The sequence below is a fragment of the Lampris incognitus genome, chromosome 1, assembly GCF_029633865.1.
Source record: "Lampris incognitus isolate fLamInc1 chromosome 1, fLamInc1.hap2, whole genome shotgun sequence".
NCBI lineage: Eukaryota > Metazoa > Chordata > Actinopteri > Lampriformes > Lampridae > Lampris > Lampris incognitus.
Genome location: NC_079211.1, coordinates 96000340 through 96024201, shown reverse-complemented (window position 1 = coordinate 96024201; position 23862 = coordinate 96000340). Strand labels below are relative to the sequence as shown.

Genomic DNA, 23862 nt, shown 5'->3' with positions numbered 1-23862 from the left:
CTACCTATGGCTACATTGACGGAGTCAGCAGAATGTGGAATATTTGTCCTGTAAGTGTTTTGTTCCCCCCCCCCCTGTTTATAAATGCACATGTATCTTCACCTTTGGCAGCAGTGAGCATGGTAGAGGCCAGCTCACACTGTTGTGACTCTATGTGGCTGAGGGTGAACCAGCGCGGGTAGCGGTTGGGCACCACCGACACGATGTGGTGGGGTCGTGACAGGTCCCCGGTTGAGGCCGTCGACTCCAACACAGGCAACCTGACGGGGGGACAGACAGCAGAGTGGGTGCGGTGAGTAGGGAGACCGACCTTCAGAACAAAGAACGTGGTTTTGAGCGACTGCGTCAGCAACCGCCTGCCCTGCTGATGTGTCTTTGAGCAAGCAGGTGCTAGTTGTGTTGCTGCATCAGCCCTCAGAGCTCCCAGGAGAGAAGATCTCCATGCAGAGATTCGTCGAAAATCCCATTATTATACAAACAGCTGGTTAGCATAGCCAAAACCAACATTCAAATTCAAAAAGATTTAAAAAAACCAAAATAAACTAGAGAGGAAGGGGGGAAGCAAGGAGGGCAACATGTAGAGACTGACAGAATACGAGCGTGACAGAATGAACAATAGCAGATGAGGTAATCAGATGTGCAGGCAAACGAGCAGACAAGATACCGGGAGACCTGAAATCATCAAAATCAGATATGTAATTAATATCACTTCTTTCTCCATACAGTTATGAGGAGACAGACGAGTAACACAGACAGAGAAAAAAAAAAAGAGAAAGTCTTCATTACCAGTGGCCTGAAAGCATGACTTCAATGATCACGGGGGGATTATAGTTAGCATATCCCTGCAATTTACTTCCAACCTACTTTTTAATCACCTAGAAACCGAGAGGTATAATTAGTATTTTCTTCACTCTAATTGGTCATAATGAAGTCAGGGCCACGGAACACCTGCTAGCGGATGGAGAAAGCCCGTAAGTCTGGCTCTGACTCATTACAGTATTACTGACAGGGCCTCAACTTCAGCACCCGCACCGCCACAAGTCCTGCCACCATTACAACTGTGGCCAGCTCATCTCCTATTCTGCCTCTCTCTTCTTCCCTTCACTCCCCACCTCGGTTTCAAAGGTCTCTCTGCCTTCAGAAGATGGCACAACCTGGCCTTCCTTCAGCCAATCACAAAGCTAATTGAGTCCACGGGGAAATTAAGGAATTCACCTTCTAGCCCCATAAGGCTGGACACACATCAAACGCATACCGACACACACGAATGAAAGCGGAAACGTGCACGCTCGCACACACTCACACTCACACACACGTACATGCAGAGACGCATGCAATATCTCCCATTGCCACCCACCCACACACACACACACACACTCGTGAGAACATGTACACACAGGCACGGGTGCACACACAAGACAACACACAACACACCTGCTCTTCAGAACAACATCAAAGTGGCCTAGTAAAAGCGATGTGACACTAAATGCCAGTTTCAATTTCAGAGCAAAGTGCACGCGATACCGTCGCCACCTGTGCACAAACACATAAAAGAGAAAAAGAAAAAACAAACACACAACTCTTCTTCAGTCAGTCGGTCCTGCCTAGAGGCAGCACCAGTGGGAACCCTCCCTCCCTCGCTCTCTCTCTCTCTCGCTCTCTCACGGAGAGAAGGTGACAAAAACCCAGGCGAGCGATGTGCGAGTGTGAACACTGACAGTGAGAAATGGAGATGTTTGGAAGCCATAGCAACAGCCGGGTTCACTCCACACACATCTAAAGAGCTGCTAAAAGCCCTCCACCACACTGGGGCCTTCTGCAAGATTCCTGGGGCGTAGCAAAGCAGAAAAGGCCCCGGGTAAAGATGGAGGCCTCATCAACATTCCTGTCTTTGTTTGGCTTTCACTGGAGAGTCAGAGGCCTCCGGTTGGATGGAGGTTTGGGAGCCTGTTGAAAAATAACGTCTTCAAAATAATAGAAAAAGAGTTCATACTGGGTTATTGCTCCATGAGGGGGAAAAAATAGTAAAAAAAGAAGAAGAAGAAGCTTCATAGACTCGCCCGAACTACTCTAAGCTTAGCAGATAGTGCAGCGGTGCTTTCACATCCCTCTCCTTGGTTACGTTCTCATTTAGCGCCTCGTAAACGACTGCAATACGCCGCACATCAGCGAAAACATTATGTGCCTCGTACCACAATAACCCGACAAAGCTCCCAAATCAATGCCTCGCTCCGCTTAGAACATAAAATCAAACTCGTATTTCTTTACAGCAATGCTCGGCCCGGGTAAAAAAAACCAAAAAAAAAAACATGCACATTTCCCAATAAGCTGTAGGACGCTGTAGCGCGAGTGAGAATTTATCCCCGTGCAAGGCAACGGGGAGGGCAGATGTAGTGTCAAACAGGTCCTGTGGCACTTCTAAGCACCCTGTCACAACCGGAAGGGACGCACCAATACTTTTCACACCAAAAACCATTCCAAGGACGATGCTGTTGGCTGGGGCTGCAAAGCGACCTTATCAGAAAGATCCCCGGGGGGTGGAGGGGACACGGTTAGGCAATCACAGATTTAGACACAATTGACTGGTTATATTTACGTGTGACATTCAACTATAGGATGCATGAGGTTGCTGACGCAGTGTCTGTCAGATATACCCATTCACACACACTTGCACAAAAGCACACTTTTATACGCCCGGCGGTACATGTGAGAAGAACAAGGCACACGCAGTGAGTGAAAGTGAACGAGCCAGACATTGACGGAAAGCAGTCCAACATGGCTTTACCGAAATCCTGATTTCTGGTCAACATCACTATGACTGTTGACCTCTCTACCTCCCGGTGTCTCCCCTCCCCAGTGTAAACAACCGTCGTTTCCACAATCTATCAAATGCACATCTATCAGCCGGGCTGCACATCCGCTGGAAGACCTTCGCTCCGGCAGTCTCTCCGATATACAAACCCGGGGTTTGAAAGGTTCACTGTGAGTGGGCTGACGGCTGATACTTTGGCAGGGTAAGGTCATATTTGACCCAAGATGTACCTTTGGGTTTCACTCCGATGCCCTGGAGGTATGCACTCAATGCTTCAAGTTACATCTCCTGTCGGTGAGATGTTTTTCACTCAACCCGGTCATCCAGGCACCAGGCTGCGCTTGAGAAAAATGTTCTGCCAAACATTACACAAATCTGCTTTCGACCGCGCTGTAACAATTAACGATGAGATTATGAAGGGAAGTTATATTAGTGTGACGTTTTCACCCTAACTATGGCACGTTTCACACAAATCCCACAATCCTCTGAATACTGCTGTGTAAAAACTCTTCTCTTAACTTTTTTTTTGTTTTTTTTTGTGGTATCGTTCAAATATTTTCCATGGTAAGTTGTAGCTGGCAGTACACTACCGATGTGCCATGGAGCTCTGCAGATTCGTTGAAGAGTTACCATGTGAGGTTATGGACAGTCAACCATTATTAGCTGGCCCAGGTGTCAACAGTGATAGCAGAGACCCTTACTTTCAGTCTGGTCCTAATGTTTACGCACACACACACACACACACACACACACACACACACACACTAACCAGGATAATATTGTTCTTCTCTGACTCCATGGTTTTCAAGAAATAATGATTTTACCTGCATCCTATTACCTGCTTGTTACTCTGTGTATGTGTGTGTGTGAGTGTGTGTGTGCATGCATGTGTGTGGGTGTGCATGCATGCATATGTGTGCGCGCGCGCGTGTGTGTATAACAGTGGTGCTGTCAATATGAAAACACCATAGACTGGTTGTGTGTTTAGATACTCAGCTGTAAATTTGGAGGTTAGCTTGTTCATATTAAAACAAGCGTGACCGTTGCCTACCAACACGGGGATCGGCGGTTCAAATCCCCGCGTTACCTCGGCTTGGTCGGGCGTCTCTACAGACACAATTGGCCGCGTCTGCGGTTGGGAAGCCGGAGGTGGGTATGTGTTCTGGTTGCTGCACTAGCGCCTCCTCTGATTGGTCGGGGCACCTGTTTGGGGGGGGGGGGGATAATGTGATCCTCTCACGTGCTACGTCACCCTGGTGAAACTCCTCACCGTCAAGTGAAAAGAAGCAGCTGGCGACTCCACATGTATCGGAGGAGGCATGTGGTAGTCTGCAGCCCTCCCCGGATCAGCAGAGGGGGTGGAGCAGCGACCGTCAGAGAATAGGGTAATTGGCCAAGTACAATTGGGGGGAAAACTCCAAAAACAAAAAAACAAAAACCAAGCCTGACAAAAAAAAGGGGGAAAAGTGAATTAATTCAAAATTTCACCAAAAGTTGCTGTATTTTCAGGATTCATCATATATATTCACTTCTCCAAGGTTGTTTAGAGGAGGATGATACTTGGGTGATTAAAAATGATTTCTACAGCATGGAGCTATTGCCAAATACTAGAGCTGGAGGGTAAAAAAATAAATAAAAAAATATACAATGCAAAATCGTGACACTGAGCTGTGATGATTTAAATATCACAATATTTCCCCTTATTCCCAGTGTTGAAGCTCAGTTAACATATGCTGCAATGAAGGTTTGATGCAAAGATTGCTGCATCTCTGAATGTGTGGATTTGAATTGTTTAAATTTTGCTCGGGGCACAGTCGAATTTAAAGCTTAAGCAAACTGTGAGCTTTTGCAACACACGGGACATGAAATAAATGCATTTTGTTGCATCAACTGCACTTTTCGCATAGATTAGAGGGGACAGACCCTAAAACTTGTAATATTAAACCACGATATCAATAATATTGTAATATATCAAAAATTGATATACGCATCGAATCAGCACTAAAATATTGCTGTAATATTGAAGCGGAAGGTGCCCACCGATTCCCAGCCCTGTCAGATAGCGTTAAACGAAATATACAACGGCTATACGTTACCTCGATTTCGCTACTCTCATCGTCTCATCTCATTCTCGACTTGCACTCGCGAAAACATTGAAAAGCGGAGGGTTAGGCAAGAGATCAGTGATTGTGGAGGGGTTGAAATTTGCTTTGCCATCCTAAAAGGTGAAGTGAGGACAGTCTCTGGAGTCAGAGAGAGGTTCTACTGTTACAACATTGAAAATCTGGGCAGCCTGTTAAACCGGCGAGCGGCTCCTCCGATTTGTTTTGGCTGCATGCATCAAGTCAGCACACAGCATATGCTGCTCCCACATGCTTTAATTAACCTCATCCACGCACACACAAACACACAAGCAAGGACAAACGCATAGACGCACAAGCGCACGTGCACACACACAAACACACACACACGTGCTCCCTCAAAAATTCATGAAAAAAAAAATCCACTTGCTATGCATTCACTCATCAGCCTTGCTGGCTTCTTTATGTGAAGCTAATCTGAGATAACCTCCTCTCTTAAAGAGTTAGTTTTATTAGTTATGGAGAGAGAGAGAGACAGAGAGAGAGAGAGAGAGAGAGAGCACGAATATATATATATATATGTGTGTGTGTGTGTGTGTGTGTGTGTGTGTGTGTGTGTGACAGAGAGAAAGAAGTACAGTAGGAATCTGACTGTTCCTCTCGCTCCTTGTATCAATGATAGTGTTATAATGGGTCCATTAAAACCGCCCTGAATCTTTTACCTCCTCCTCCATATTTAACTGGGATGCTGTCCCGTGGGAGCAGGGAGGTATATGCTATCATTTTACACTATGCTACATTACACACATTCATTATGTGCTGAATTGGCCCCCCCTGAGCTCCCAGGAGCACCCATAAGTGGCCGTATTATTCTAAATCGTCCATTTCACACCATGCGGGTGAGGATGGAGGTGAGTGGAGGAGTTGGGGGAGGGAGATGGGGGCCGTGTGCGGGAGGGAGAAAGGGTAAGGAGGAAGAGGAGCATCTGACCAAAGGGTATTAGGCTGTGGACATGGTGCTGAGACAGTGGACAGTGGCTGTATGCACAGCTCTTGAAGCACACGCCCCTTCCACGAAAACCCTGACCTCGTGTTTACTTGATACTTGACTTTGTTAGCACATTATTTCAAAGACCTCGTCCACCCCTTAACTAGTTAACGAAGGGAACGTGTGAATGGTGAGTTTGCCTCATCTGTTGCCCCTTTGTCCTCTTGTTTGTCTGCCTGGGACACGTGATGGTACAAGCCAAGCAAAGTTCAGTGTCCATTCATTCACTAATCATTTGCCATTGGCATAGTTCCGAGATGGACTCATTGAGGAGGGAGTGAGACAGTGGGGCCTTGCTTTGTAGCACAACAGACCTCTTCCCCGTACTGCCCTGTCCCTGTTGGCCCTGTGTGTGTGTGTGTGTGTGTGTGTGTGTGTGTGTGTGTGTGTGCGCGCGCGCGCGCTCCTCATTACAGCTACTAATTACACTCTCATTAATCTAATTAATATTCACTGATCTAGCTCCCACTAGTCAAAACATCAAAACACAGAAGCGCAGACTGATTAACACACATACATATGTACACATTGTCCACAGACGAATCCACACAGGGGCTTAATATAGCAAGATCACACAGAGAATATGCAAAGAACACGTACAAGCACATGTGCAGGCGGAAAATACGGATGGATAGATGCACAATAAGCATATACCGTACTTACTAGCACGTGGACAACAGAGACTTACCGCATGGCTCTCAGTGCAATCTTGTACGCCAGTTCAGCGTCATGAGGTAGTAGAGAGGTGAACAGATAGCGGGCGAAGGTGTGCATGGGAACACTCTCTCTATGGACAATCTCTCCTAGACCAGAGTATGGACCACCTGCACATACAGCACACACACACACACACACACACACACACACACACACACACACACACACACACACACACACACACACACACACACACACACAGACACTTTTTGTTAGAGCCGCCAGGAGGGGGAAGCAAATTCACCTCCATCCTCCATAAAAGAAAACAATTATATGTACAGCCTTGCATCCAAACATTCAACATATAGAAACAAGGCGTGCGTGTGATCCTATATTATCTACAATAGAATTCCTATTGATCAGCTTGGGATGGTTGTATGTTGAATGTACTATACTGTACTGAGCTAAGCAGCGACATATCTTAGCCTAACCCTCCCGGGCTGGATTGGTCACAGCCACGCAGCAAAAAACACACTGTGACGTCAAAAAACACATGGTCATATGTGCAGACTTGGCTTCTTGCACTCTTTTCCTTCCCCCTCTTTCCTCTCTTCCTTCATCTCCGGTTGGTTATTTTAAACCCCAGCAGTCTCCTAAGCCACAAGACCACATCACACATGGCCTCGGCTGCAGCCTCCGGGGGCCTGCGTAGGCCTCGGTGCCTGCCACTCTATTAGTAACAGAGCCAGAAGTGGGTGGTCGTGCTGGGCTGAGGCAGGGCTGGGGTTAGGGTGGGGACTGGAGGTTTGAGGGCCGGGCCTCCAGCATGTGCTACCCCCTGTCCCACTCCCATAACCAAAACCCTCCAGGCATCACATTCTGCCCCAGCTCAAGACCTGCAAATGCTCACACCGCATTTGTACATGTGCTGACACAATACCCCTGGTGTTACTGTGTAAAGAGCTCATTTTGGTCTGGCTTGGGGCAGCTCAGCTTCTATTTGCACCACAAAATGAGAGGATAATAAATAGTGAGACAGAGTCCAATGTGTTTTTTCCTGTTTCGGCTAGAATGCGTAGGCTGTTGGTCTGTGTGGGAGGAACAGAGAGGGACAGAGAGAGAGGGGAGAGAGAGAGAGAGAGAGAGAACTATAGGGGTAGTAAAAAGAGTAAAATTAAGGGTGAAATACTGTCGAGAAGGAGATTATGGGAATGAGAAATTCCTTTGTGTGTGTGCGCGCATTTGTGCGTTTTAGCGTCCTCACCCTCCAACAGAAAGACGGCTTGTTTACGGAAGATTTTGACCAAAGAGTCGTCCAGTTCCACTTCCTGCAGCTTGGCCAGTAGCTGCTCTTCGTTGCGACACACCTTTTCTTGGGCATACAGCCCATCAGGCATCACCCTCTGCTGGCCTAAGCCAATGAGAGCTGTCTCCACAGCCAGCGCCACATACGATTCCCCATCTCCAAGCAATCTCTGCACGGGCAAACGTTGGAGATCTGCACGGCTCACAACACTGGAGCAGTCTGTGACGAAAAGAGAGACAGGGGCAGGGGGAAAGAGAGGGAGAAGACAGACAGACAGGGAGAAACAGGACAATGAATAGAAAGACAGCAAAGAGAGAGAGAGAGGAACAAAGCTTGAATTGAGCGGCAGTTGAAGTTTGTGTTGTGTTCTGAGGTTTGGACACACGATGAGTAGTCCTCTATTGAAAACCACTGTGTCAGTCACACAGTGGAGTTCTGGGCAGAGCAACCATCTAAAGTAAAGATTAACGCCTCAGGAGCATTCCTTTTTTTTTCACACTGCTGAACCGAAGAGAAGAGGAGGCCTATTTCTGTGAGCAGAGGAGGAGATGAGGGAGAGAGGGCTACAGAACTGTGGGGGATGAGAATTTAAAATACATACGTGAGAGGGAGGCATGAGGCAACTGAGGAAAAAGTGGACCAGAACTACGATTTCTAAAATCTGCTTCCTAATGCCAGTCTCTGGTTATCAGGGACTCGAAAAACGAGACGCGTAAGGGAGGAAGGCCACCCAGACCAATGATATTTAAATACAACGGGCGATGTTGTAAAGCCCCCCCCCCCCAACCCCGACTGATTCTGTAACTCATATCATTTACATTTTAGTCATCCAGCGGATGCTCTCATCCAGACAGGCTATCAGTGAGCAAGCAAGTGGAAGTGCCGACGTCTTCCTCAAGAAACAAGGCTGGGATGGAACCCGAGACCTTCCTGTCATAACGCCGGCTAATCTCCCACTGCCCTAGCTTATTTTAAAGGGAAACTATCATGATCTTCATCAGTATGTATTCGTCAGTATCAGCAATGACATGCAGTCAGGTCGTCACAACATATCAAAATCTGTTGTTGTTGTTGTTGGTTTCTCCCCAATTGCACTTGGCCAATTACCCCACTCTTCCGAGCCGTCCCGGACACTGCTCCACCCCCTCTGCTGGGCTGCAGACTTCCACATGCCTCCTCCGATACACGTGGAGTCGCCAGCCGCTTCTTTTCACCTGAAAGTGAGGCATTTTGCCAGGGGGACGTAGCGTGTGGGAGGATCACGCTATGCCCCCCCAATTCCCCCTCCCTCCCAAACAGGCGCCCCGACCGACCAGAGGTGGAGCTAGAGCAGCGACCAGGACACATATACCCACACCCGGCTTCCCACCCACAGACACGGCCAATTGGGTCTGTAGGGACGCCCGACCAAGCCGGAGGCAACACGGGGATTTGAACTAGTGATCCCCATGCTGGTAGGCAACGGAATAGACTGCTACACTACCCGGACACTCCTGTTATAATATTTGGGTAACACTTTAGTATGGGGAACATATACACCATTAATTAGGTGTGTATTAGCATGCAAATTAGCAACATATTGGCTCTTCATTGGTCTTTATTAAGCACTTATTAATGCCTTATTCTGCATGGCCTTATTATACAACCAGTAAGCCATTAATTATGAGTTTTCCCTCTATAACCTCAGAAGTATTGCTTATTAGTAGTACCATCTCAATATGCTTTGCTTAGTATGGACTTTATAAGGTGGTAGTACCACAAGAAGAGTTATTCTCCCTTACTAACACTTAATGAATATGGTCTGTTCTTACATAACAACACACAAAACTACAAGTGTTCATAGTGTTAAATTACTCTAAATTAAGTTTTTGTTACTTAGAATATGTTCCCCATACTAAAGTGACATCTTGATCATTACTAATTCACTAGTAATTAAGTTTTTGTTACTTAGAATATGTTCCCCATACTAAAGTGTTACCAATATTTGTATGTCCTTCTCCTTTTCAAATCCTTAAACTTCTAAGAGTGAAACGCCATATAGTGCACAAGTTCGCCTACTTTTTCAACGGGCAGGGTAGGCTCTGCTTTTTTCAGGATTGCCTTTAACGTGGTGAATTTCGGGAGCTTGCGTACGCGTATTGCATAGCTTAAGGCGAAGTCAAACGGGCGAGGAAAGGCACGGCTTATGGAGGGAGTGCGAGCCAGTCAGAGCCATCAAGGTCATGTGACGTCCCATCACGTCATGGAGAGGTTCATGGAGAAAGTGCAAGTAAACCATTGATTTTGTGCTTTTATAATGTTAAGGTGTTTTTCATATAGTGTGGCTGTGTTGGACAAGCTAACATATAAATATGATTTTTAATTTGATTTTACTCTGTGTTTGTTCTATATTTATTTTCTATATTTCTAATGGTCAAATCCTCCTTCTACCACTTTCGCAACATTGCGAAAATAAGACCCTCTCTCGCACGCCCTGCTGCTGAGACACTGATCCACGCCTTCATCTCCTCCCGCCTTGATGACTGCAACTCACTCCTCTGTGGCATCAGTGCTAGCTCTATCAAGAGACTCCAATTGGTCCAGAACACATCCGCCCGGCTTTTAACTTCCACCGAATCCTGGCACCACATCACCCCGGTACTAAAAGACCTCCACTGGCTACCCATCTCCCACCGGATCAATTATAAAATCCTGGTTCTCACATATAAAGCCCCTCCACCAACTGGCTCCCCCATACCTCACCGACCTCCTCTCCCCCTACAAAACCCTCTCGGTCCCTCCGATCCACCTCAGCCTCCCTTCTCTCCACCCCCAGGTCCAACCTCCGTGTCATTGGTGACCGAGCCTTCTCCAGGGCAGCTCCCAGGCTCTGGAACTCACTCCCCCAAATCATTAAGAGATTCAGAATCCCTCCCACTCTTCCAATCCCGTCTCAAGACACACCTCTTCTCCACTGCCTTCTCGTGCCCCCCCCCCCCCCGCCCTCTTATCCAGCCCTAATCTGAGGCAGACTAAGGGCCGAGCACTCAACCTGCTGCCCCCTCCTCTTGGAACTCCCTCCCCAAGCACACCAGACACTGCTGCGATCTGCCCACATTCAAGTCATCAGGACTCACCTCTTCAGACTTGCTTTCATCTGTGATTTATGCTGTGTTGCATGTTTTTGGTGTGTTGCTTTTAGTTTATTCTAATTTATGTAACGCACCTTTGAGTACCAAAAAAATGTTATATAAATAAAATGCATTATTATTATTATAAATTTTGACTTTTTTATACAACGCTGCCCTGCATCAGATGACCATCGCTGAAACGCCTCCCCTATCAGCTGCACACACTCGTTATTTCACATCCTTATTATTAATAGCTCTTTATACAATTATTTTGTCGATATGTTTTAATTCAAGTTTCATTGTTCATTTTTACAAATCTATGCAAAGTTTGCATTGATGTTTATTGTTCATTTTTACAAATCTATACAAATGTAGAGTTCACAAAGGTATGCAGCTGTCTGTGTAGTTGAACTGACGTGTTTAGTAATGGATTTTACAAATCTATACATTTGAATTCATATTCATTGTTCACTTTTAGACCTCTAGTTTGCATTGATATTTACTGTTCATCTTTACAAACCTATACAAATGCAGAGTCCACAAAGGTATGCCCTGTTCATGCTCTTTTGCAGTTGTGTAGCTGAACTGAAGTGTTTAACTGCAGTGGATGTTCGCATGCATGCTTTGCAGCCAGTATCATTTATCATGTTTTTGTCACTTTGTGTTTTCTAAGATACTGGCTACCTGTGAAACTGAGTACTGTGAATGACATGAGTACATGGGTCATATATGGCTTCCCTAGTCACACTCTTTTTGTACATACTTGTAGTTTTGCTGTGTGTTTGTTTTTGGTTTTTTCCAGGCTGGCTCAGGGCATCATACCACATTTTCTTTTCACTGTTTGACAATTCATCTTCCACTGACGCATCTAAAACAGCCCTGAAAGTTGACAACCATTTTGAAGTTTACAGATTTGTGCAAGTCATCTCAGTCTGTCTTCCATTTCTACACATCGGTGCAATTACTCTTAAATAATATTTACTGTTCACTTTCACTATACAATTTTTGTGATTATGTTGATTCACGTTTTAAAATGTTCACAAGTTGTTATGTTATGTAGTTGAACTGGACCAGGAGCTAACTGCACAGGAGAAGCATTAATGGTGGGCTACATGCTATCATATGTTTACCTTCTCACCATTTGTCACCTAATATGCTGATGTCCCCTTATATCTTATAAGTTTGCTTCTAAATTGTTTTGGGTAAAAACATGCCCTAAGTGACTGACTGCTATTTTCACATGTATTGCCGAAAAATTAGTGTTTTTAATTGATCTATAGGTGACCTCAATACATATGATCTCAACATTCTGTCACCTCAGCACCCAGTTTATTTGCATGAATTCACTCTCAGTTCTGCTATCAGTCATTTTATTATACATCATAATACTGGGAATGAATTAATGAAATGGTACATAATTTAAATATATGCATTTGTATATTTTACATATATTAAATTACACATTTTTACCACAAATGTTGTTTCTTTGTGGTGTGTTTGTGTTCTTCTTTTCAGGTAATATTTCAACAATATTTACAAATAGTATCTCATAATTGCTGTTTGTAGTGACCGCAATGAAATCCACAATGGTTTGGGAGCGCTAAGGAAAGGCAGTGGTGTTACCTAGTCATTTCACAGCTATCAAAAACCATATAAAACAAGAAATAAATACTTCATATATACTTTGACAAATTTTTTTCTCCCCCTTTTCTCCCCAATTGTATCCGGCCAATTATCCCACTCTTCTGAGCCATCCTGGTCGCTGCCTCCAACCCCTCTGCTGAGCCGGGGAGGGCTGCAGACTACCACGTGCCTCCTCCGATACATGTGGAGTCGCCAGCCGCTTCTTTTCACCTGACAGTGAGGAGTTTCAGCAGGGGGATATAGCGCGTGAGAGGATCACGCTATTCCCCCCAGTTCCCCCTCCCCCCCCGAACAGGCGCCCCGACCGACTAGAGGCGGCGCTAATACGGCGACCAGGATACATACCCACATCCGGCTCCCCACCCGCAGAAATGGCCAACTGTGTTTGTAGGGACGCCCGACCAAACCGGAGGTAACATGGGGATTCGAGCCAACGATCCCCATGTTGGTAGGCAACAGAATAGACCGCTACGATACCCGGACGCCCTTTGAAAATATTTTTGTTTAGGTTTTTAGTTGGAATGCGGCTCACCTGGGGGGCCCAATATTCTAGAATTCTGTGGCGGCTGGAAGAATGAAGAAGGATCAGATTGTTAGAAAACATTAGAGGGCACAAAAGGACGTAATCTGGATTTGTGAATGCCTGCTGCCTACCCAGCCACTGACCTCACCGCACGTCACTGAGTATCGATATATATTATAAAATGGATAGCTCAAATCAAGAAAGCTGATTGGCTGTTAGCCATGGTATAGTAACCGTATACAACAGTGACGACATCTAATTCCTTTACACAATTCAGTATTACTCCGTGTGTTGTAGCAACTGCCTTGCGCAAGGCAGCCAGGGGGGCCTATTTCTTTGTAAGAACAATGCTTTATGAACATGTTAATAAAAATGGTCTTTCATATTGCCATACTTATATAAAATCATTTTGGGGGCATTCGGGTAGTGTGGCAGTCTATTCCGTTGCCTACCAACACGGGGATCGCCGGTTCGAATCCCTGTGTTACCTCCGGCTTGGTCGAGTGTCCCTACAGACACAATTGGCCTTGTCTGCGGGTGGGAAGCCGGATGTGGGTATGTGCTTCCTCTGGTCGGCCGGGGTGCCTGTTCAGAGGGAAGGGGGAACTTGGGGGGGGAATAGTGTGATCCTCCCATGCGCTATGTCCCCCCTGGCGAATCCTCACTGTCAGGTGAAAAGAAGTGGCTGACGACTATATATTGAAGGAGACATGTGGTAGTCTGCGGCCCTCCCTGGATCAGCAGAGGGGGTGGAGCAACAACCAGGACAGCTCGGAAGAGTGGGGTAATTGGCCAGACACAATTGGGGAGAAAAAGGCAGAAAAATCCACAAAAAAAAAAAAAAAAAAAATTCATTTGATAAAAGCGATAGCTCACTCCAGGCTGTGATATATTGTGATTATATCTCAGCTAAAGGGGTTGTCAGCCCAATGTGATCACAATATACCACAGCCATTCGTGAGCTGTTGCTTAAACCAGTAACTCTACATACAGCTGTATAATGTAGCATTATTTGCATTTTCTTATATCATGCAGTCTATCGGCAACCAGGAAGTACGTGTTCACAGTCACGGATTGTCTCCCAGCGAGCACAGTTTTGTCAGTGAGAGAGAGAAAGAGAGGGCAAGATAATGTTGAAAATCAAGGCAAACAATTCCTTTTGGAAGTTGGAGCAACTGCATCGGACAACGAGGACTTCGCATTCTTTAGTTACACTTTACCTTTAGCAAACACTTTTACCCAAAGTGACTTACAACAAGTAATAAGCAATCAGCAGATCAATTAGTCACCAGCTGGCATCATAGAGTGCTAGATGGCGATCATATAACAGCCAAAAGTGCATCTCATATCAAGTGTAATTTGTGTACGGGTACAGCAGGTAGGTCACCAGTAATGCAAACACGCTGGAAAATGACACAGGAGTTCATTCGACTGACAGACTTCCATAATAGGATATTTCTGGTTGTCAAGACAGGCAAGTCAATGCAACATCTTTCAGTGCTTGTATAAACAGGAAATGGATTTAATTTTCACGCACAACCCAAGTACAGAATCACATTAAATAGACCCTAATGGGTCTAAGGATGGAACTGTGGTTTGCTGTATCTTCCTGTTTTCACTATGGCCATGTCAAACCATTTGAGTCTACCTCTATAAACTTGACAAGGTGCCAGAAGTACCTGAGAGGTCTAAGCAGGTGTTTGGGCCCTCCTCACCTGCCCTGCCTGATTCTGTAAGGGTGCTGAACAGGGTACCAATGGGGTCCAAAGGATGTCCAACCCAGCCCTCCATGTTGGTAGTGGAAGTGTGACCTTTATGGAGAAGCTCTGAGATAAAATAGAAAATTGATTCAGTTGACCAAATGATGCACTATTGAGTTAACAGATCTTGAACATGGATGAAATGATAATTATTACATATGATATTGTCTTGTAAAAACCTTGGATGTTCAAATGTCTTCCCTTTAAAAAAAAACTGTAACCAAATGCTGAAATTATCCCTACACAAAATGAACGTTTCGTGCCCTTAAGACCAAGCGCATCTACAAATATATCATTGTCATTAACACTGTTTGTCTTAATATTTCCGGGGGTTTCTGCAGTCACAATTTGCAGGTTTGTGGTACCGTAGTTTTATTTATCTTTTCCGTTTTCACCGAGGGCAGAACGTTGAAAACGTAAAGAAAAAACCATGAGCCTCACCTTTCTTGTGTCGGCGAAAATGCTCCAGCTGCCTCTGCTGTTGCCGCCGTAATGTATTTACCACGGCAATGGCCAATCGGAGTGCCTCTCTGGGGTAACCATGGGAACGCAGAGCATCCACCCTAGCGCAGGCTGTTGGGACATGCTCTGAGAAAGCGAGAGATAAAAGGCAATATGTTAACCGCTTTGTTCGGCGTTTCACGCATTTCCACGTGCTACTTTCACAGCTACAGCAGCAGAACCTTATCTGGTCACAGAGGTAAAAAAGTACAGCTTTCACAGCACACAGACGCACACACACACACACATGTGCACACACACCCATGCACGCACACACACACACGCACACAACATACACAAACTCACCGTGCCACATGGGCCAGCCTCGCGAGTCGAAGAGGGAGCCGTCCTGGTTGTCATGGTAACAGTAGTTGGCGTAAAGGTCACTGGCGATAATGTGCTGCAGGTGTCGATCCTGCCAGTGAAGGTCACAGGCCTCAATGGCCCGTGTGAACACTGTCCTGTGGGGGCGCAACTCTGGGAGAGGAGCAAAGAGGATATTGGCAAGGCTTTAACTTAAGATCATCCACACATGATGAAGAGACCACAGTGGGCCTGGACTCTACTGCTAACCAACACTATTGTTACCAAATTCGGTTGACTTCTGTCCTAAACTGTACACAGCAGTAATGCTCCAAGATGCACTTCTGTTGAAAAAAAAAAAACTTGTTATGAATAATATGAATGCTACAATACATTCAAAGTATATAGGACTAGGTACACTCTACAGGATAATTGGCCCAATTTCAGGCTTGATTTGTCCCTCTTGGGCGGGGGGGGGGCGGTCCGGATTTAGGTTGCAGTGTGAGGTATTAACAGATTCAATTTTGAGCCTCCTGATCTAGTCGCCAGCTAGTTGAAGCTACCCCGATAATATCAGACCTGTTTAAAATTTATGACTTGAAATCCTTTAGAGGGAGGGGGGAACGGAAACTCACCGCAGCCAACGAGAGCAAAGCTGACTGAAACTTAAAGCAATTACCATTTTTTTTATCTCAATGTACCGTTTTTTCTTTTTATCTCAATGTTTAATATTTTTTCAGCAAAACAGTGCGCACACATCAAGCCCAACAAGTTGTGTCTGACTGTCAAACTCCATGTTTGTCATGCTCTAAGGTCACGTTGGGTTACAAGAGTTTCTGCAAGATTCCAAGAGTCTTTTGCTTCTAATTTGAATTTTGATGGTGGTTTTGATATCCAAAGTGTTGCATTACCATCAACTGCTGCTTCGAAATAAAACGGCTGTGGGAGTTTGGACTCCAATGGCCCTTTTTAGACTCCAAAGGAAACCTGGAACCTTCCACACCTGCAACCTTTTCAGAATCTGCATAAAATCTGAGATTCGCTCGTCTGTTTCCACTGCACATCAACAACCGCAAAGGCTTGCTATGTGTCATTAAAAAAGCAAAGGCAAGGCTCATACATAATTTTTCATGCAACATTTTGCACCATAAACAACAGCAGCCAGCAGCACACAATGGATGAGGGTGTGGCGATAATCTTGTTCTTTATTATGTTTCATTCTTAGGCTAACATGAGATAAAAACTGGAAAAGCTGCCAGAGACAGGAACAAATCCAAAAAGAATATCTAAAAACCTCAGGAGGAGGAGAGCTGAATTTATAAATTGATTTAGTGAAGCAATAAAGAGCACCACCCTGCACATAAGAGACTTGACGAATCATGAGCGTTAGCACTGCTAGCTCTGCCAAGACAACCCTGGAACTCCATCTCCTGACCATAACCAAATCAGGTTTCGGCGAACTCTATTTAGAGCTGTGCCATCGTCGCTCACCGAAACACATTCGGAGACCATTAACTCAATTTGACAGCACGGCACTTCTTTGGTACGCTCCGACAGCGGAAAAATGCCATTATTGATGGTCAGTATATTCGTTAAGTGTGTGATGCCCTGGCTTGGCCTAGTGTTCTACTGTGTGTGCTCTGGTACATGACTGAAAGACAAAAAAACCCCAAACAAAACATCTCTGAAATTTGTCCTTTTGTTTGTTGACTCCCATCTTTTCCCAATATTGGTTAGGATCGGAGACGTTTTCAGCCGTGTACCCATCCTAAGACAAATAACAGCCGTTGGTAGACTACAGCAGGGCAGACACCGTATGAGTTGAGCCTGATTTTAACCACTGCCAACTCATTTTAGGGCGGCATGGTGGCCTAGTAGTTAGCACTGTTGCCTCACAGCGAGAAGGTCTTGGGTTCGAACCCCGGGTCGTCCTTTCTGTGTGGCGTTTGCAAGTTCTCCCCGTGTCTGCGTGGGTTTCCTCCGGGCACCCTGGTTTCCTCCCACATGCATGTTAGGGTTAATACTCCTATCTGTGCCCCTGACCAAGGCAATAGGAAGAAATAACTGGAGTTGGTCCACGGGTACTGCACGGCGGTTGCCCACTGCTCCTAGCTACACAGCTAGAATGGGTTAAATGCAGAGAGCGAATTTCATTGTTATGTATGTAGAAATGACAAATAAAGTGTATTCTAGTCTTTTATTCTTTTCTAGTATTTTAGAGTCGAGCCGATTTCTGCCTCATTGGCTGTCATTTGACGTGCAGTTTGAGTGAGGTTGGGACACCGATTAATTGCCCGAACGATCAGCGATCCTGCTGGATGGATTTCTGGCATGTCATAAATTTTGGTTGGATGTCTCGCAGTTTGAGCAGTATCGCGATCCGATTGTCCACAATTTGGTGTGAAGCCACCTGAGTGTGCCTGCGCGAGCCAACAGTAACGACATGGTGGAGAGCGCCGTGCAGTGGACTGAATATATGGTGACCAGACAGATCGAGCTCTGACAACAGCACCCTGTTACACTAGCTTAAACGGGGTTTTGGCCACGGTGGTCAGATCCGATCTTGACTGCAACCTGTGCCTTTCTCCTTGCCTTCTTTGCCAGCACGTCTTAAAAAGTTTCCCATGTAAGTGTGCAGTGTGAGCACCCACATCACGGTATGTCGACTGAACTGCACGGCGTGAGCATAGACATTGCAGGCTTTGGCTGCGCCTAACAGGTGATTTAAAAGTGTAGCGTGAGTTAACCCAACGTACAAGATTACTTAAATCACACAGTGTCTGCCTGGCTTAAACGAAAACTTGTCCATCTTCTGACCTTGGTTGGCATGGGCACCCTGAGGCAGTGAGTGGGTAAGGTTGGGCAGCTCGTTGCCATGGTTACCGTCCTCCCAAGGACACACGTCCACGCTGTTCCACCTGCGCAGCTGGCGCAGCCAAGAGGACTTCTGCTCCGGCTTGCAATGGGGGTTTAGTACGATGCACATCCACAGCGCCCCTGGACAGACAGACAGACAGACAGATAGACACACACACACACACACATACATACACACACACACACGCACACACAAACACCTTTCAGTCGTCAGCACACAGTCATCTTTTCAGGTTCGAAGCTCACGGCAGTTCTCAAGACATGCAGACATGCACACTTAGGAACTTGTTCCCATTTATTTCAGAGCACATTTTGCATGCTGATGCAGTTTACCAAAAAAAAACAAAAAACAAAACAAAACACAAAAACTGAAAAACTGTAAAAACAGAGAACTTTACTTATCCCAAGGCAAGGCTGCCTGCACACATATCATTTTAAAGTAAATCAGAACAAACTGAATATGAAAAGTGACGGGCTCTCTGGGGATGTAAACGAATTGAGGTATTTTGCTCTCCAGACAAACAGATATGTACATTATATATCTGTGTGTGTATCTGAGTGTGTGTGTGTGTTTTTGTGCATGCATGCGTGTGTGTGTGGTGTGTGTGCACGTGCACGTGCACATGCGTGAGTGTGTACAAATATATGCATGTAAATGTACAAAGACAAAGTTTGAGGGATGTGGGCAAGAACAGTGAGCAGAGAGAGCGAGAGCAGAGAGACAGAGCAGAGACAGAGCGAGAGAGAGAGAGAGAGCAGAGAGAGACAGTGAAAGAGAGTGAGCGAGAGCAAGAGAGAATGAGAGAGAGCGAGAGAGAGAGAGAGAGAGAGAGAGAGATTGAGAGAGAGAGAGAGAGAGAGAGAGCAGAGAGAGAGCAGAGAGAGACAGTGAGTAGAGAGTGAGAGAGAGCGAGACAGAGAGAGCAGAGAGAGACAGTGAGAGAGAGTGAGGAGAGAGCGAGAGTGAGAGAGAGTGAGAGAGAGCAAGAGAGAATGAGAGAGAGAGAGCGAGAGCGAGAGAGAGAGAGAGAGCAGAGAGAGACAGTGAAAGAGAGTGAGCGAGAGCAAGAGAGAATGAGAGAGAGAGAGAGAGAGAGAGAGAGAGAGAGAGAGAGAGAGAGAGAGAGAGAGAGCAGAGAGAGAGCAGAGAGAGACAGTGAGAGAGAGTGAGAGAGAGCGAGACAGAGAGAGCAGAGAGAGACAGTGAGAGAGAGTGAGAGAGAGCGAGAGAGAGAGAGAGCAGAGAGAGACAGTGAGAGAGAGTGAGAGAGAGCAAGAGAGAATGAGAGAGAGAGAGCGAGAGCGAGAGAGAGCAGAGAGAGAGGATACAAAGGCGAGGGAAGACAGAGGTTAAACAGAAAGCGGGAAGGAGCAGGGGGCGAGAATGAAAAGGGGAGCGGACGAGGAGGTGTGGAGCAGACGTGCGAGGACAAGTGAAGGAGAGGCACAGTGTTGTGTCTACGGGAGAGGAGCAACGCAAGCTCAAAGGAGGAAAGACAAAAGGCAAGACAGCGGAGCCGAGAGGCAGCATTCGCCACACATTGGGGGGAGCAGATAAGCACTGGAGGAGAAGGGTTTGATGTGTGGACTTCAAAGAGTCCACACACGCTCTCCCAAAAAAGTACGTGGGATTGAAACAGATGAGATCATTGTGCCGTCACTAAAAAGTACCGAAGAAACCCAGGGGGGGGGGGACATCATCGACAACTACAAAGACATTAGAGGGAAACAACAACCGAGGACAACGCCAAGTGTTGTCGTAATAACAGGCTTGTCGGATCTCTTGTTTCCAGCCGAGTGGTACGCAAGTATTAACATTATGTCTGTCGAGAGAACTGTACAACCGAACCCACCAGGTCCAACGGCTGCTGAGCAGCACTGTGCCATTACAACTTTGTAGAAATTACACAGGCCATAAATACTTGCGCTATTAATGAGATGGTGTGCTACATTAATAGCTGGTAATTCGCAAAGAGACCACTGCAGAGATGCAAAACATATGCGACACAAGAACTGGGCTATCAGTGGTTAATATGGCAGTCTGAGTATGTGTCTGTGTGTGTGTGTGTGCGTGTGTGTGTGTGGGGTGGGGTGGGGGCTGTTTTGGAAGAAAAAAAAAGATTGGTGAAAAAAAACAAAAAAACAAGAGTATACATGTGTGTTTCATTTCCAAAATTTGAGTGGCCAGGCCAAATGCGTTGTCTGTGTATACAAGGAAACAAAAGGAAGCTGGTGTGTGAGCATGTGTGTGTGTGTGTGTGTGCGTGCGTGCATGCATCGCAGCACATGAAAGAACATGTGTGTAAAACTGAGACGACTGTGTATGCCCATGACTGTGTGCGAGTCTATTCGCTCGGCTGTCTGTATCTGCGTGTTTGTCTGGGTTTGGCAGTGTGTGTGTGTGTGTGTTAGTGTGTGTGAGAGAGGCTGTGCGAGCTTAGCACGAAGGGTACAGTATGACAGTGTGAGTGGTGTGTTTTTTTTTCCTTCTCCTCACCCAGCTCATCCCAGAGCTGTCTGTACTTGTCGGTCATGGTGGTGCCTTGCTGTCTCCACAGCGCAAGCCGAGGGTCGGCCATGAACTGTTCTGTGATCAGTGTTAACATCCTCGCTCCGTTAGAGTCACGCATCTTCAACATCTCCCTTACCTGGAGGAGGAGGCAAGAGGGGGACAGATATACATAGATACTGGTCATAGTGGTCTATGCTCACCTGCCATGCTTATGCACACACACACACATACAGGACTGGATACAGGGCACTCGGATGTACTCAGTTCCACACACATGCATGCTCATATGTATACACTGGAATACACTGGAATACATACCCCCCCCCCAATTGTATCTGGCTAATTACCCCACTCTTCTGAGTCGTCCCGGTCGCTGCTCCACCCCCTCGGCCGATCCGGGGAGGGCTGCAGACTACACATGCCCCCTCCGATACATGTGGAGTCGCCAGCCGCTTCTTTCCACCTGACAGTGAGAGTTTCACCAGGGGTGGAGTTTCACACTATTTCCCCCAGTTCCCCCTCCCCCCTGAACATGCACCCTGACTGACCAGAGGAGGTGCTAGTGCGGCGACCGGGACAAATACCCACAGCCGGCTTCCCACCTGCAGACATGGCCAATTGTGTCTGTAGGACGCCCCGACCAAGCCAGAGGTAACACGGGGATTCGAACTGGCGATCCTCATGTTGGTAGGCAACGGAATAGACCGCTACGCTACCCAGACGCCCCTGGAATACATATTCTATACACATACTTTAGTTCTTAAATACACTAACATAGAGTTAAACATTGCCCCACGGATAGGGATACAGCTATGTACAGGACCACACACACTACGTTGAACACAATGACTACACACAAATGTATGTACACACACTGCAGCAAAGTCAGACACAGCGACTCGAGTTGTCTTGAAATTCAACACAAACAGAGTAATACGTGTGCAGATGTCCATTCTAGAAAGGTTGTGTGCGTGCATGTGTGTGTGTGCGCGCACATGTGTGTGTGTGTGCGTGTGCACACATGTTCAGCCGTGCAGGTGGCTCTCGGTGTATCGAAAAGTCTAGCGCCACAACAGCAAGCGGCAGAAAGAAGCGCAGATCTCTCATCTACTTGTCTAATCATGAGCGCAGGGTGCCGAAAGTCATATGAGCCCTCTCCTCTCTCGGCCTTTGTTGCCGGTCTCTCCCTCTCTGTATAGTCATCTCCTGCACTCCCTTCCACTCCCTCCCCCTCTCCATCCCTGTATCAATTAGCTGGCCAAAAAGGCACAACACACCACCTGTAATATACATGCCAAAGTATGGAAGTTGTTCTGTTACGGATCGCTCTGAGCAGCACAGGTCTCCTCTCCTGAGGGACCTGAAGGGAACGCCGGTGTGCTGAGAGAAAATACTTATTACCAGGAGGCTGCAGGACTGACGCACAAGCGCATGCTTAAGTGCGGGCGTGTGTGTACATGTATGTTTGTTCCGTGTGTGAGTGTGAGCAGGCCAAGCGCATGTGTTCTGTTATACGTGGTGTGTGCGACCTGGCTCCGCCAACTTCTGACCTTGCTGAACAGCAGGTTGAGCTGCTTGCCCGAGCCGTGATATCCTCACTGGGACAGGAAGAGCTTCACTTGTTCCCTGAACCTGCTCCTCGTCCAAGTGCCAGCAGTTCTCATCATCCACACTGGCCCCTGCCGTGGGGTCCGGAGCTCCTAAAGACACACACACACACACGCACACACACACACGCAATTCTTTTTTTAATTTCCCAGAATACCTAAAGAATGTTGATCCGAGACAGAAGTAAACATGGCCATTCATCACCCCATGGACACCAACACACGCATGCCCACACCCAGAGAGCCATGATTCATGTAGGTGTTTTAATCTTTTAGCTTTATTGAGATATCGACGAAAGAGCTGTAAATCAAAAGGCCATCAGGAAAAACAGACCCAGGACGCTGAAAAAAAGCAGAGGGTTTCTCTCCCTCTCTGCCCCAAATCTGGCCTCTGCTGCGTCCTCATCTCTGTTTTCCATCCTCACAGGTCTCTCTCTGGCCCTCCTCTACTCTTTTCCTTTCTCTCTTAAACCACATCCCTGATAATTGTCTCTCATCCATGGAGGCACATACCTAGCGAGGAGTTGTTTGTCTTTCCATGTTTCTTGACCCCTTCGCTATCTTTCCAAATCTCTCCCCTACGCTGTCGCTCTTTAATTTTCTCCCACGTAAATAGCAAGTTTAGCATCAATAACAAAGGAAAAATGCACCTTTCACGACCTTTGACTTTCCCTCTGTTTCTCTGTCTCTTTCCCCGCGCCTCACAGAGGTAAATAATGGGTGTGCGGTGTTGATTAGAGGCACACGGTCTCTCCTTTGCAGCGTGGATCTCACTAATGAGCAGCATCGATCCTGCTAGACTTTACCTTTATCGCACAGTCAATACACGCATGCACCGACACGCCGGGAAACACAGACATGCACGCACAGTCTCACGCTCAAAACACGGGCATGCACCACAACACACATGCGCGCACACTCACACACTTACATGCATACATCATGCATGCACAAGTACATACATAGAGCTGCAAATATATATATACACCCCTCCCTTCCAGCACGCACACACACACACACACACACACACACACACACACACACACACCCTACACCATAATGCCTAACCTTAATATTAGACCTAAGCCTAACCTTTTACCCTAATCGTAACTGCCGCAGTA

General features: G+C 46.5%; 1 protein-coding gene across 1 annotated transcript in view; it reads right to left on the bottom strand.

The window, feature by feature from the left end:
- The window catches only part of LOC130111250 (zinc finger SWIM domain-containing protein 6), a 66269-nt gene that overhangs the window by 3808 nt on the left and 38599 nt on the right, over positions 1–23862 (bottom strand). The window contains exons 2-10 of the mRNA XM_056278374.1: positions 22734–22834; positions 21120–21270; positions 18563–18742; positions 15749–15919; positions 15383–15529; positions 14861–15007; positions 7863–8123; positions 6630–6765; positions 103–260 (exon numbers count right to left, since the gene is read on the bottom strand). Coding sequence (XP_056134349.1) covers positions 103–260; positions 6630–6765; positions 7863–8123; positions 14861–15007; positions 15383–15529; positions 15749–15919; positions 18563–18742; positions 21120–21270; positions 22734–22834 — 1452 coding nt within the window. The remainder of the gene's footprint in view (positions 1–102; positions 261–6629; positions 6766–7862; positions 8124–14860; positions 15008–15382; positions 15530–15748; positions 15920–18562; positions 18743–21119; positions 21271–22733; positions 22835–23862) is intronic.